At 29.3% G+C, this 15,346-nt stretch overlaps 2 protein-coding genes across 2 annotated transcripts in view; one reads left to right on the top strand and one right to left on the bottom strand.

The window, feature by feature from the left end:
* The window catches only part of puf (ubiquitinyl hydrolase 1 puf), a 37,360-nt gene that overhangs the window by 13,737 nt on the left and 8,277 nt on the right, over positions 1–15,346 (top strand). The window contains exons 10-21 of the mRNA XM_075291482.1: positions 2,738–2,807; positions 2,871–3,054; positions 3,121–3,632; positions 3,915–4,038; positions 4,118–4,305; positions 9,977–10,247; positions 10,333–10,515; positions 11,848–12,247; positions 12,316–12,424; positions 12,514–12,685; positions 12,771–12,961; positions 13,201–13,553. Coding sequence (XP_075147597.1) covers positions 2,738–2,807; positions 2,871–3,054; positions 3,121–3,632; positions 3,915–4,038; positions 4,118–4,305; positions 9,977–10,247; positions 10,333–10,515; positions 11,848–12,247; positions 12,316–12,424; positions 12,514–12,685; positions 12,771–12,961; positions 13,201–13,553 — 2,757 coding nt within the window. The remainder of the gene's footprint in view (positions 1–2,737; positions 2,808–2,870; positions 3,055–3,120; positions 3,633–3,914; positions 4,039–4,117; positions 4,306–9,976; positions 10,248–10,332; positions 10,516–11,847; positions 12,248–12,315; positions 12,425–12,513; positions 12,686–12,770; positions 12,962–13,200; positions 13,554–15,346) is intronic.
* Positions 6,490–7,316, bottom strand: LOC142221715 (uncharacterized). The gene is made up of 2 exons (XM_075291496.1): positions 7,013–7,316; positions 6,490–6,793 (listed from the first exon to the last, which is right to left on the bottom strand). Exons 1-2 carry the CDS (start codon positions 7,256–7,258, stop codon positions 6,545–6,547), a joined length of 495 nt encoding a protein of 164 aa, XP_075147611.1. The 5' UTR covers positions 7,259–7,316; the 3' UTR covers positions 6,490–6,544.

The raw sequence follows: 15,346 nt of genomic DNA, 5'->3' as shown, positions 1-15,346 counted from the left end.
GGAATAGTCTGATACATTGGGCTGCCACCTAACCTAACCTAAACTAGACACCATAAAATATGTACCGATCGACTCAGAATCACCTCCTGAGTCGATCTAGCGCTTGGTGTCCGTCCGTCTGTCCATCCGTCCGTCCATGTATTTGTTGTTCGCAGGATTCCGGTCGCAATTATTAGCCGATTTTGATGAAATTTGGTATAGAGCACTTTTTTTGGCACAAGGACGAACGCTATTGAATTTTTTTTGAATGAAAAAATCGGATCTAATTTAGATATAGCTCCCATATATACACATGTGGGCAAATTAATAAGTACAGTAGAGTCTTTTTACGTTCCATGGTAAATTTAAGAAATATATTTATTGAAAAGCAAAATAAAGTCTATAATTCATATTAATGACATACATTTAACTAAAAAATAAATAATTTTCTGGAAAAGACAAGTGAAATGAAAAGCTAATCCAAATAAAGAGTCAAAAAGGAATGGACAAAATAATAAGTACATTTTCTAAATCGTGAAATATACTGGTCTACTTATTTTTTGTTTAAATTGAACATAATTTTGTTACATTATCAATAAACAGTGTAACATTATTTTGATAACATTTTATACTCGCTTTGACATACTGCTTACAAGCTTCCGACTGGTTGCATCTGAGTTTCCATATCATGTTATCTGCACAAAATTCCAAAGTTGTTCATTCCCAATTCTGTGTTTTAACTCTCCCCAAAGGCCATTTTCTCTCACCTACCGTTCCTGACCAGCTATAATGGTTTCTGGCGAAGCATAGTCTTATCTTAAAATTTTTTTCCTTAGCATAGGAACTTTTCTGACAGTTCGGCCGGGTAATTTGGCATGCACTAATCGCCGCCAAATAGATCGTGCAGATATCACATTGCCTGTTTCAGCAGAAATTTGTCTGGATGATTTGAAAGGGTATTTTTTGGCATAGTGACAAAAAGATTATATGTTTTTCGAAGTGTCTTGCTTGGTTTTCCAAGTGTTTTCGCAGAACTTCTTTTCTTAAGGGATTTTAAGACACAAAATAACGATCTCTTAAAAGATTTGACGGTCTTTCAAAGAGATTTTCCCTCAATTCTTAGAGCTAAAACCAGTCTTTTTCTTTTCTACTACAATGACCTTTTCGGTTCATCTAGTAACTCATTTTTATTAAATTTGCATTCAATTCGTCGCCACTAAAAACGCAATAACAAACTTTTTGCAAAATGTAAACATTTTCATATAAAAACGCGCAATGTACTTATTTTTTTGACCAACCAAATAAAGCGCTTCATCACAAAGAGAACACCGGAAACAATAATAAAGACATTTTTAAGTTTTTTTCTTATTGAATCAGTGCTGCCAATATTGAACTTTAGTTAAATGACGTATTTACAACATTAACCCCCATTTTCATGAAGCTCCGTTAGTGCTACGTTAGCTAACTAATTTTTGAACCGATCTATGGACATATCTGTCATCTTGCCTATACGTTCTATATGCCGGTTAGGAGCTTAACTGCTAGAAAATTTTCAGTTAAAGTTAACTGGAGAAAAGATATTTGTAATTTACTTTCTGTTAACTGACAGTTAAAGCCTAACGGAGCTACATGAAAATGGCCGTAAATTAAAAAATATGTTAGAGTTAGGACAAAGAAGAAAAAATGCCAACGTGTACTTTTATTTTGACCCTATGTGTATGTATCGCCCGATTTCGATAAATGGGGCCAGATTGCTTTAAATTTTCTAGCCGATCGGCGTCAACTTTGTTCAAAAGTCATCCAATTGGCCACCCTTTAAGTGTGCAAAATTTCAACGAAATCGGTTCAGATTTAGATATAGCTCCCATATATATGTATCGCCCGATTTTCACAAAATTGGTTATAAAACCCTTATTTATCAACCGATCAACTCAACTCAAATTTGGCTTACTCTAATATTCTATAGTACTGACTATATGTGCATCATGTATATCATCCAAATCGGTTCAGATTTAGATGTAGCTCCCATATATATGTAGCGCCGATTTTGAAAAATTTGCCCCTTATAACCTCATTTATCAACCGACCTTACTCAAATTTAGCACAAGGTAATCTCCTATTATTTAAAAAAAAATTTGGTATTGGAAATTACAAAATGTGGACTTCGATGTTTTCAAAATTTCTCCCTTTTAAAATTTAAATTCGATTATTGAAAAGTAGATGATCGACTTTTTTGTGGGTTTTCAACATAAAATGAACTTACATCACAATCCCATCTCTATTCAAATTCAACTTTTTAAATTTTAAGTTAAGATGGAAAGACGACTATTTAATTTGAACCAATTTTCAAAATTTTTTTTGATATTCGAAATTACAAACAGATGAATTTGATTTTTCCACTAAAATCGGTTTTTGGAAAGTTGACGTTTTGAAAACGTCGACATTCAATTGATATATTCGAATTTTCAATATTTTGAAATTTTAATTTCGACTTTGATTTTGATTTTGTTTATAAAGTCGATTTTTTCTATCTCTAATTTGTAATTGTAGTTTTTGAGCATTTCAATCGAAATTTTGATTTTTTGGGGGTGGTCACGAATTAACGTCCATTTGGCCTAGGACGAATATTTAAGTTGACGTTTTGAAAATTTGAATTGAATTTTCAATATTTTGAAATTTTAATTTCGACTTTGATTTTGTTTGTAAAGTCGATTTTTTCTATCCCTAATTTGCAATTCTTCTCTTGGTATTTTAACAGAAGATCGAGAAAAACGCAAAACAGAAGGTGATGGGAATGAATTGGAAGATGATTTAGAGGAATGTTTAGAGTGAGTATCCATCTATGGAATAGTCACATTAGGTAAAATAATAAATTGTAATATTTCCTAAAGATACGAATTGGTTGGCGTAACTGTTCACACTGGCACGGCCGATGGAGGCCATTATTATAGTTTTATTAAAGAACGTAATAAATCTGCTATTCAACATGATCGCTGGTTCCTTTTCAATGATGCCGAAGTGAAACCATTTGATCCATCTCAAATAGCAGCCGAATGTTTTGGTGGCGAAATGACGGTAGACAATGAAACATAATGGTCCACACAACATTGATAAATTAATTGATTGCAATTTCTCTTACAGAGCAAAACCTATGATTCGGTTACAGAAAAATATTTAGATTTTAGTTTTGAAAAAACTAATTCAGCCTATATGCTATTCTATGAAAGACGATTGCCTGAACATCTAAAGGAAAAACATGCTCACCTTTTGGCTTCTCCCAGTTTAATAGAATCTCCAGTGAAAATAATGAGTGAAATACAAACAGTAGGAGAAAAGAATGAAAATTCGTCATCAGAGATAAAAGAATCGAAAAATGAACCCAATAAAATGGAGGTTGTGACCACAGAAGACTTAGATAAAATGAAATGTGATAATGAGAGTGACAAGAGAGATGATCAAGAGAAAGAAATTGAAACAGAAATTCCATCAACATCAATGGGATCATCTTCGGGGCAGATGATGCCTGCAACAAATAAAATAGCCGAACATAATTTCACAAGACCTCAGTTGAGTAAAGAGTTGGAAGACTGGATATGGCAGGATAATCGACAATTTTTGCAAGATCGCAATATTTTTGAGCATACCTACTTTAAGTAAGTAAAGATAATTCGGGCTAGCTGAAATGAAGTGTTACCAATTCGAATATTATAATTTATTTGTGTGAACTTAGTGATTCGGATGAGACATATGTATGCAAGTAATCTTAATTTTAGGACCATTCAAATAGATATGATCACCTATGAGTCGCTTAAAAAGCAAACTTAGTTTATCGCTATTTCAGTCCATTTCCGTGCAATGAGATTATCTTTATAACACTTCGAATCAGCTACCCACAATATTACAAAGAAAAACATTCTCATTTTCTAATTTTTCAGTTTTATGTGGCAAATTTGTGGTCATATACCCCAAACATTAATAGCTCAACAGGATGTCACGTGTATGGCTGCAAAATTGTCAGTTTCATTTTTTATTGAAACCTTCATACATGCCAAAGAAAAGGTAATAAATTTCGAAATTTGCGTTTATTATTCAAAAATGTTAATTTAATGAATTGTTTTGTTTTGTTGTTTTTTTTTAGCCAACTATGGTGCCATGGGTAGAGCTGTTGACAAAACAATTTAATGCAAGTCAGGAGGCTTGTGAATGGTTCCTTACTCACATGTCTATGGAACCATGGTGGCCAGTTCAAGTTTTGATACAATGTCCCAATCAAATGGTTCGACAAATGTTTCAACGATTAGTAATACATGTCATTCAGAGGCTAAGGTAAGTTCTCCTATTACTAAATAAATCTGTATCCTACGTCATGTTGGATGCATAATATGGAAATGAAGCAATACCATTGCGTTAGGAGTTATATACGAAACTATACAAACTTTGTGGCTGTATGACAATGGTCATACTCTTCCTGTCAATATTTTTCGGTTATCTAAAAAATTTCATAAAAATAGCACCTCGATTGGTGAGCAGTGCTACAACTCCAAGTTATTAATTTCAAGAGTTGTTAGAGTATCTTTAAGAATGGAGGGAGCCACCGTGGTGCAATGGTTAGCATGCCCGCCTTGCATACACAAGGTCGTGGGTTCGATTCCTGCTACGACCGAACACCAAGAAATTTTTCAGCGGTGGATTATCCCACCTCAGTAATGCTGGTGACATTTCTGAGGGTTTCAAAGCTTCTCTAAGTGGTTTCACTGGAATGTGGAACGCCGTTCGGACTCGGCTATAAAAAGGAGGTCCCTTGTCATTGAGCTTAACATGGAATCGGGCAGCACTCAGTGATAAGAGAGAAGTTCACCACTGTGGTATCACAATGGACTGAATAGTCTAAGTGAGCCTGATACATCGGGCCGCCACATAACCTAACCTAACCTATTCCAAGCTTAACAATGTTTAAGGTGCTGATTTTTTCGTTTTCTTCAACGAATTTTAATAAGCTCTAGTTGTTTCACAAAATATCAAAATGATTTTTTGGGGGTGGTCACGAATTAACGTCTTTTTGGCTCTAGAACGCATATTTAAGGTTTTTCATATAAAATTTTGTTTTTTTTTGGGGGATTTTCATCGAAATTTTGATTTTTTGGGGTTGGTCACGAATTAACGCCCTTTTGCCTCTAGGACGCATATTTAGGGAGATATGCCTAAAACAAGTTTTTCATATAAAAATTTGTATTTTGTGAGGTTTTCCATCGAAATTTTGATTTTTTGGGGGTGTTCCCGAACTAAGGTCTTTTTGGCTATAGGACGCATATTTAAGGAGGCCAAATCAAGTATAATAATTTGAATTTTTTGAGGATTTTTATCGAAATTTTTATTTTTTGGGGGTGGTCTCCAATTAAGGTCATTTTGGCTCTAGGACGCATATTTAAGGAGATATGGCCAAAACATGTGTGTCACATAAAATTTTGAATTTGTTGAGGATTTTCATGGAAATTTTGATTTTTTGGGGGAGGTTACGAATTAACGTCCTTTTGGCTCTAGGACGCATATTTAAGGAGATAACGCCAAACAAGTTTTTCATATAAAATTTTGAATTTTTTGAGGATTTTCATCGAAATTTTAATTTTTTGGGGGTGGTCACGAATTACCGTCCTTTTGACTGTAGGACGCATATTTAAGGAGATATGGACAAAAAAAGTTGTTCATATAAAAGATTGTAGTTTTTGAGTATTTCCATCGAAATTTTGATTTTTTGTTGGTGGTCACGAATTAACGTCCTTTTGGGTCTAAGACCCATATCTAAGGAGATATGGCCAAAACAAGTTTTTTACATAAAATTTATAATTTTTTTGAGGTTTTTCATCGAAATTGTGATTTTTTGGGGTGGTCACGAATTAACGTCATTTTGGCTATAAGACGCATATTTAAGGATATATGGCCAAAACAAGTTTTTCATTAAAAATTTGAATTTTTTTGAGGTTTTTCATCGAAATTTTAATTTTTTGGGGGTTGTCACGAATTAACGTCCTTTTGTCTCTAGGGCGCATATTTAAGGAGATATGGCCAAAACAAGTTTTTATATAAAATTTAGAATTTTTTTGAGGTTTTTCATCGAAATTGTGATTTTTTGGGCGTGGTCACGAATTAACGTCCTTTTGCCTCACGACTATACCCAAACAATTCCCAGTGTAACAATGATTCAGATTCTGATTTTTTCGTTTACTTCAAAATTTTGCTGATGTATCTGCGTATATCAACCAGTGTGTTTCTCTTTGATCGAGGTAGCATGCCTGGAAAAATAACCGAAAAAATATTCCATTTCGAATGTCAAAAATTTTTCACCAATGTACTATGTGTTTAGCTCTTAATTTTTGTAATAATAGTGATGGCAAAATACTTGCATGTCCATTTCGTACTTTTTGGTGCATTTCCCCCATGACAGATGAAAACGAACTTTGAAATTCTGGCAGGGAACCTGTTGTTCTTTTTTATCCCCAGTAAAAAGGTCAATTAACAACAAATAAAGGCGGAGTTTTATTCAAAAATCATATTGTACATTGAGTGTTTACCATGGTTCGGATTCTGTTGTTTTTTCGGGAGGACTAACTGTTGTTGTTATTGGTTTTAGACTGGATGCGCCATCAGCAATATTATGTGGGGACATGGTAGTAGTTGTCGTAGTTTGACTGGATAAGCTAGCAGCGATATCATTTGGAGACATAGTGGTAGTTGTCGTCTTCGTCATATCTGCTAGCTTTTTTGTATTGTTTTTGTGGTGTACATCTGAGGTTGTTGAAAACAAGTCCAAAAAGTTCTATGGTATGTAAAAAAATATACAAAAAACAAACATCAATTCTTCAAATGTACAATATAGTCAAAATTAAACATCATTATTGCGAACGATCATAAGGATAACCGACAGCTACATTTGGCTCATAGCGAAGAAAACTAATCTTACAATGATCGACATTTGTTTTGATTTCCTGTGGGTATGAAACTTTGTAAAGTAATTGAATTATTCCAAGATACTTACATCGGAAATATCCTCTAACATATTCAAAAATTCCGATTTTGTTGTTCTTATTGTTGTCATTAATTTATCTAGAAAATCAGTTGGTTCGTGTTTCTTCTTGTGTTTCATTTCCGGAACAATTGTGGTCGTCTTCTCGTCATCATATTCTGGATTAAAAATATCTTCTATTGCATTTAAAGGTAAAAATGCCGAAACATGACAATTATATAGCACAGCTATAAGGATGAAAGACACGAATAATTTCATATTTTATTATATATTCACTACGTTATAGTTGATGAAATAAACTGATTTCCGTATAATTATTAATAACCAAGAAAGTTAGGCACTATCTTTAACTTCAACGCTAATGACCGTGAAAAACATTTGTGTAAATAACACACATGTTTTGTTTTTATTATTTTTTTGGAGTAAATAATTGAGTGTTAGACGCCAGCATTATGAAGTTATTGTTGTTAACGTCTAATATGTTGAGAAAGTTTTGGGGTTTTTTCGAAGGCTTTCTTTTGCGGAACTAAGTTTACATAAAGAACAAAAACAAATAAAATAGGGAATTATAGAGATTTTTTTTTTTAGTTTCGTACAAGACCAGATTTACGAAAGTTGGGCGTTATATATATTAAAATATGCACATATAGGACTAAAATTTTATTTCTATAGAAAATTTTATCAAAATTTTATTCCATAGAAAATTTTGTCAAAATTTTATTCCATAGAAAATTTTGTCAAAATTTTATTTGTATAGAAATTTTGTCAAAATTTTATTTCTATAGAAAATTTTGTCAACATTTTATTTCCATAGAAAATTTTGTTAAAATTTTATTTATATAGAAAATTTTGTCAAAATTTTATTTCTATAGAAAATTTTGTCAAAATTTTATTTCTGTAGAAAATTTTGTCAAAATTTTATTTCTATAGAAAATTTTGTCAAAATTCCATTTCTATAGAAAATTTTATCAAAATTTTATTTCCTTCTGTTTCTTATTGTAAATTCAAGCTCGAAGTCAGAGTTTTATTTTCTGTTTTATTTTTACACTTCGATATTTCGATCTCCTTCGGAAATCATCGACGGGAATAAATTAAATACATAAAATTAAAACCTATGTCACTGGTGTTGTCCTCTCATTTCTGTTGCTGTTACCACACAGAAATATCGAAGTGTACAAATAAAACAGAAAATAAAACTCTGACCTCGAGCTTGAATTTACAATAAGAAACAGAAGGTAATAAACAAAAAGGTCAAAAAAACAAAAACAACAAACAATAGAAATTTTGTCAAAATTTTATTTCTCTAGAAAATTTTGTCAAAATTTTATTTCTATAGAAAATGTTGTCAAAATTTTATTTCTATAAACTTTATTTCTATAGAAAATTTTGTCAAAATTTTATTTCTATAGAACATTTTGTCAAAATTTTATTTCTATAAACTTTATTTCTATAGAAAATTTTGTCAAAATTTTATTTGTATAGAAATTTTGTCAAAATTTTATTTCTATAGAAAATTTTGTTAAAATTTTATTTCTATAGAAAATTTTGTCAAAATTTGTTAAAATTTTATTTCTATAGAAAATTTTATCAAAATTTTATCTCTATAGAAAATTTTGTCAAAATTTTATTTGTATAGAAATTTTGTCAAAATTTTATTTCTATAGAAAATTTTGTCAAAATTTTATTTCTATAGAAAATTTTGTCAAAATTCTATTTCTATAGAAAATTTTATCAAAATTTTATTTCTATAGAAAATTTTATCAAAATTTTATTTCTATAGAAAATTTTGTCAAAATTTTATTTGTATAGAAATTTTGTCAAAATTTTATTTCTCTAGGAAATTTTGTCAAAATTTTATTTCTATAGAAAATGTTGTCAAAATTTTATTTCTATAAAATTTTATCAAAAGTTTATTTCTATAGAAAATTTTGTCAAAATTTTATTTCTATAGAAAATTTTGTCAAAATTTTATTTGTATAGAAATTTTGTCAAAATTTTATTTCTATAGAAAATTTTATCAACATTTTATTTCTATAGAAAATGTTGTCAAAATTTTATTTCTATAAACTTTATTTCTATAGAAAATTTTGTCAAAATTTTATCTCTATAGAACATTTTGTCAAAATATTTTTTCTATAAAAAATTTGTCAAAATTTTTATTTTATTTCTATAAAAATTTTGTCAAAATTTGTATTTTATTTCTAAAGAAAATTTTGTCAAAATTTTATTTCTATAGAAAATTTTGTCAAAATTGTATTGCTATAGAAAATTTTGTTAAAATTTTATTTCTATTATTTCTGTGGAAAAATTTTGTCAAAATTTTATCTCTATGGAAAATTTTGCCAAAATTTTATTTTTATAGAAAATTTTGTCAAAATTTAATTTCTATAGAAAATTTTGTCAAAATTTTATTACTATAGAAAATTGTATTTCTATAGAAAATTTTTTCAAAATTTTATTTCTATAAAAAATTTTGTAAAAATTTTATTTCTAAGAAAATTTTGTCAAAATATTATTTCTATAGAAAATGTTGTCAAAATTTTATTTCTATAGAAAATGTTGTCAAAATTTTATTTCTATAGGAAATTTTTCAAAATTTTATTTCTATAGAAAATTTTGTCAAAATTTTATTTCTATAGAAAATTTTGACAAAATTTTATTCCTATAGAAAATTTTGTCAAAATTTTATTTCTATAAGAAATTGTGTCAAAATTGTGTTTCTATAGAAAATTTTTATTTTATTTGTATAGAAAATTTTGTCAAAATTTTATTTCTATAAAAAATGTTGTCAAGATTTTATTTCTATAAAAAATTTTGTCAAAAAAATGTTGTTGATCGCCACTAAATCACAGCATCTTGTTATATGATATGTAATGGACTTCTCCAGACTTAATCTTTTTCTCTCTTATTTTTTTTATTAAAACTTTTATCTCTGAAAAATTCTAAGCTAATATTAATTTTAAATTTATATTTCAGATCAACTCATTGTCATTTGTATTTGAAGACAGAATCGGATATTGATGACAAAGAGGTAATTGGAACTGCATCATGTGTTACCCGTTTCATAAGTTCCTTAACCATATTAATGGAACATGGTGCTAAAGCTCACTTACGTAATCTTTCCGAATTCTTTGGTTTACTATTCGAATTTTCACGTATGGGAGATGAAGAGACATTATTCCTTTTGCGTATAGGAGTAATAAAAAGTGTAGCCGATTTCTATTTGGGCAATAAGACTCATGATAATGTAAGTATACAAAAAAAACAAAACAACTTTCAAAGCAAATAAATTTTCTATATTTATTTTAATTTTTTATTTCTATTTTAAAAAGCTTGAAGTCGGATCTGATAATGAAGATAATTCATCGGATGAGGCTTTGTCGGTGGATAAAACAAGACCAGCATCTTTGGATAAAATGATTGCCTTGGTAGCAAGTTTGGTGGAAAGATCACGTGGACAAGATTTACGTTTAAAATTATCTCCCAAGGATTATAATGCTATAGCAGGAGGAAAGGTAAGTTGAGAACTTGAAGACTGTGGTGTTTTTCAGTTTAGGGTCACAAATGTTCAAAATTGAGTTTTCGAATTTTTGACAAAAAATAACCGAGAAGTCGAAGTAAAAAATTGCTAAATGTGACAAATGTATATTTGCTTTATTCGCAAATTGAGTCACAGCGACTTTTAAATTAAAAAGTTAACTTTCGAATGTTTTAAAAATTTCGAAGAGTTGATTTTTCGATTTTTCTACATTTTGCCAAGTTTAACATTCGCAAAAGTCAATTAAAAAAAAAGTTTTCTCTCTTTGAAAACCGAACCACAGCAACTTTTTACATAAAAAGTTGACTTTCGAATTTCAAATGTTAAAATTTTAAAAAAGAAACGTTTTCACCTTTCAAAAAAAAAAAAAAATACAAATTTTGAAAATTGTGCCATTTGCGATTATTAAAAGTCATCTTTTTTAAATTTAAAAAAAATCCACTTTTGAGATTATTAAAAAGTCAACCTTTTTAAATTTTGAAAAGATCGATTTTTATGTAGTTTTTTTTTGTTCAAAGTCGATTTGAGCCAAAATTATTGTATTCCCAGATGTCCACAATTGAAACATATCAGAAGTGGACACCCACGGTCTTATGAATTTTATCCCCTTATGAGTGGTTAATATAGTAAATACCTCAAGAATACCGCAATGAGCAGATAGAAAATTATAATAAAAATAATATATAAATAACAATTCAATTTAAATAAACAAATTTTCAAATTTTGAAAAGTGTGACATTTGCGATTATTAATAGCCAACTTTTTTTTTAAATGAAAAATTCCACTTTTGAGATTATTAAAAAGTCAACTTTTTTAAATTTTGAAAGGTCGATTTTTTATGTAGTCTTTTTTTTTTTGGTTGGCGATTTTGGCCAAAATTATTGTATTCCCAGATGCTCACAATTAAAACATCTCAGAAGTGGACACCCCGGTCCCATGAAAGAAAATTAATTGTATCAATTAATTTTTTAATTGAAAAAAATTTCAGCTTCGATCAACTTTTTAATTGGAAATATATCGGTGATATTTTTTTGTGTACAATCGAATTTTAACGATAAAATTAAAAAAATGAACTTTGAATTGAAAGGCGATCAAAAAGTCGCGTCGTCAAAAGCCGAATTTTCAATATTTACAAAAGCGGTAATTTCCAAAAATCGATTTATTCAACTTTGGAAAGGAAAAGTTGAAAATTCCACCTTTGCAAATTTCAAGAAAATCGAAAATTCCAATTTATAAATTTTTGAAAAACTCATGTTTTATTCTCATTAGAATCACTACAACTTTATTTTTTTCTGTTCTTGTATTCCAGGGATTCCCATTTTTGTATCAGCAAATTAAAGATAACATTAATCCGCATCAAACTAGACATTTAATACATGCTCTCTGTCGCTGGGATGAACGTTTGGCCAATCAGATAATAACAATGTTATTCACTTCGGTTACTAAACACACCGAGCTTTGTGGACCATTCTTTAAACTACTCACCCTATTGACAGAAACTCAAGGTGGACCTTCGGGTTTACCTTGTTTTTCGCAATTAGTCTTACAACGTGTATGGGATGCTGCTGAATATTGTCCACAGTCGGCATTGGATTGGTTAGCTTTCCAAGCTCCGAAAAATAAAATTGCTCATGCATGGATTTTACAATCGGCTGATACATGGGTCGAACAGTACCTGCTGGCCCATCACAATTCTAGAGTTCGTAATGGTAAGCCAAATTAAATGTGAGAAATATTAGGACTATGCTTAACCATAGGAGCTTATTTTGTATTTTAGCTGCCGCTTATTTGTTAGTCTCGTTGGTTCCTTCACAACCATTCAGGGCTAATTTCCGTATACATTCGCTGCACAAACTCTCATCGACTTCATCATCTCATATCTATCGGTGAGTGGGCATACTGCATAGTATACTAAATTAACTGAATAATATAGCATTGATGGTAACATTTTGTTCTCCTCTCTTTTTGTTTATAGTGAACTTAGTAACGATGCTCAAATAATACTTCATAATATTATAAATCTCTTATTGCGTTTATTAAGACCGGCTAGAGCTTATGCCGATATTGGTGTTCATGGTACCACAAAATTGACATCTTACTTTAGCCTATTAGGCTATTGCATGGCTTCGAAGACTGAAAAGGCTATGGTAATTGTTTTTTTGTTGTTGTTTTATTTTGTCTTCATTTGGGTTATGGGTTTTTCTATTTCATTGTGTATATTATCTTTTGCAGATGGGTCCTTATATGCGTGCTTTGTGGGATCTATTTCATCCACGTTTATCAGAGCCCAGTGTGCCAGCCCATCACAATAAACATGCTTTATTAGCATTTTGGCATCATACCATTGTTGATTGTCCCGAAAATGCTTTGATTGTGGCAAATTGTCCTGAAATCACAAGGAATATAGCATTTAATTATATATTGTAAGTATTTTTTTAATAGACCCTAATTAAAAAATTAGGGTCTATTAAATTAGGAGACACCCCTGCGAATAATAGCCAGTTCCAATTGATGTTTATCACCAAACGATTAAAAAAATATTCCAATATTTGTCGTCACAGAATATAATATTGGCTTGATATTTGGATACACTTATTTCCCATGGTACTTTTTTAATAATTTGTTTTGACTTTTTTGTTTTTTTTTTTAATCTCCTCATTAGAGCTGATCATGACGATTCGGAAATTGTGGCCTATAATCGTGCCATGTTACCTGCCTACTATGGCTTATTACGTTTATGCTGTGAACAAAGTCGTAGTCTAACACGTCAACTAGCAGCTCATCAAAATTTGCAATGGGCTTTCAAAAATATAACACCCCATCCTACCCAATATGCAGCAGCTGTTGATGAGCTTTTTAAGCTAATGACACTTTTTGCTACACGTCACATGGATGCCAGTGAACAGGAAAAACATGAAGTTACCACATTCCGTCGAACAACATTGTCGGCTTATTTAACAGGTTTAGATGCGAGAGTTTCATGGGGCACCCTAATAAATGCTTTTAGAATATTGGGTAAGTATTATATGATATGATAAATAAATGTTCTTAACCCTTCCAGTACCGAATAATACTTTAGAGAACTATTGAAACTGATAAATGTTAAATGAAACCTATTTGGGTTGTTTTTGAAATAATCAGTTTCAGTGTATCCTTGAGTACAAAATTTGAAAATGTCATACAGTCTAAATCACATACATGTCAGATGAAATTAATTATACAAAAAACTCGAGGGAAGTACTAAGTGATTCCGATACGATTTGCCTAGTTTCTAGTTTAAATCAAGTTTAACTTACAATATCACATTTCGTATGCTACAATCTCGTAAGAGGCTATTGTGGAACATATTAATATTACAAAATTTCAGCCAATTTTCTTATAAAATTTTGACAAAATTTTCTATAGAAATAAAATTTTGACAAAATTTTCTATAGAAATATTTTTTTGACAAAGTTTTCTATAGAAATAAAACTTTGACAAAATTTTCTATAGAAATAAAATTTTGACAAAATTTTCTATAGAAATAATTTTTTGACAAAATTTTCTATAAAAATAATTTTTTGACAAAATTTTCTATTGAAATAAAATTTTGACAAAATTTTCTATAGAAATAAAATTTTGACAAAATTTTCTATAGACATAAAATTTTGACAAAATTTTCTATAGAAATAAATTTTTGACAAAATTTTCTATAGAAATAACATTTTGACAAAAAAAAAGAAAATTTTCTATAGAAATAAAATTTTGACAAAATTTTCTATAGAAATAAAATTTTGACAAAAAAATAACAATATAAAGATAAAATTTTGACAAAATTTCTATAGAAATAAATTTTTTGTTATTGTTTTTGATTTCAGCTTAAAACCATGTATTGACTAAACTACAAGTGTAGCTTAACCAACAGAGGAAAAGGAAAAAGAGACATGTACGAATTTATTTCGGCATAAGCCGTCTATCATCCTTTTTTCGGAAGGTTCAAGTGTGGTTCACTTTTGGGTTTAGTGAACTGTCTGAATTTATACTGATAATTGGTTGATAGTTTTGCTGCAAGTAGAGGATGCTGATGTGGTAATTCCGAAACGTGCGTCCATCCAACCATCTTGCAGTCTATTGGGCTTTGCCCAAATAAATTTGACAAACGTTATTTTCCTCTGTTGGTTAAAAACAACAACAATGATTAAAGAAAAAAAACAACAATAACAAAACAAAACGAATGAAATAAAATTTTGACAAAAAAAAGAAAATTTTCTATAGAAATAAAATTTTGACAAAATCTTCTATTGGAACTAAAATTTAGATAAAATTTTCTATAGAAATAAAACTTTGACAAAATTTTCTATTGAAATAAAATTTTGACGAAATGTTCTATAGAAATAAAATTTTGAAAAAATTTTCTATAGAAATAGAATTTTGACAAAATTTTCTGTAGAAATAAAATGTTGACAAAATTTTCTATAGAAATAAAATTTTGTCAAAATTTTATTTCTATAGAAAAATAAAATTTTGACAAAATTTTCTATTGCATCTAAAATTTTGACAAAATTTTCTATTGGAACTAAAATTTTGACAAAATTTTCTATTGGAACTAAAATAGAAATAAAATTTTGATAAAATGTTGTATAGCAATACAATTTTGAAAAAAATATTCTATAAAAATAAAATTTTGACAAAATATTCTAAGAAAGAAAATTTTGATAAAACTTTCTATAGAAATAATTTTTTTTATAGAAATAAAATGTTGATAAAATGTTCTATAGAAATAAAATTTTGACAAATTTTTTATAGAAATAAAATTTTGACAAAATTTG

Source organism: Haematobia irritans, chromosome 1 (genome assembly GCF_050003625.1).
Source record: "Haematobia irritans isolate KBUSLIRL chromosome 1, ASM5000362v1, whole genome shotgun sequence".
Lineage (NCBI taxonomy): Eukaryota > Metazoa > Arthropoda > Insecta > Diptera > Muscidae > Haematobia > Haematobia irritans.
The sequence above is the reverse complement of the archived record's forward strand: the minus strand, read 5'-3'. Positions and strand labels throughout refer to the sequence as shown.

What these genes read in the sequence shown, in the direction of transcription:
- LOC142221715 (XM_075291496.1), bottom strand. Translation starts at nt 7,258, where the DNA reads ATGAAATTATTCGTGTCTTTCATCCTTATAGCTGTGCTATATAATTGT. An exon ending in TGTTAGAGGATATTTCCGAT is followed by an intron (nt 6,794 to 7,012) that starts GTAAGTATCTTG and finishes TACATACCATAG; the next exon opens with AACTTTTTGGACTTGTTTTC.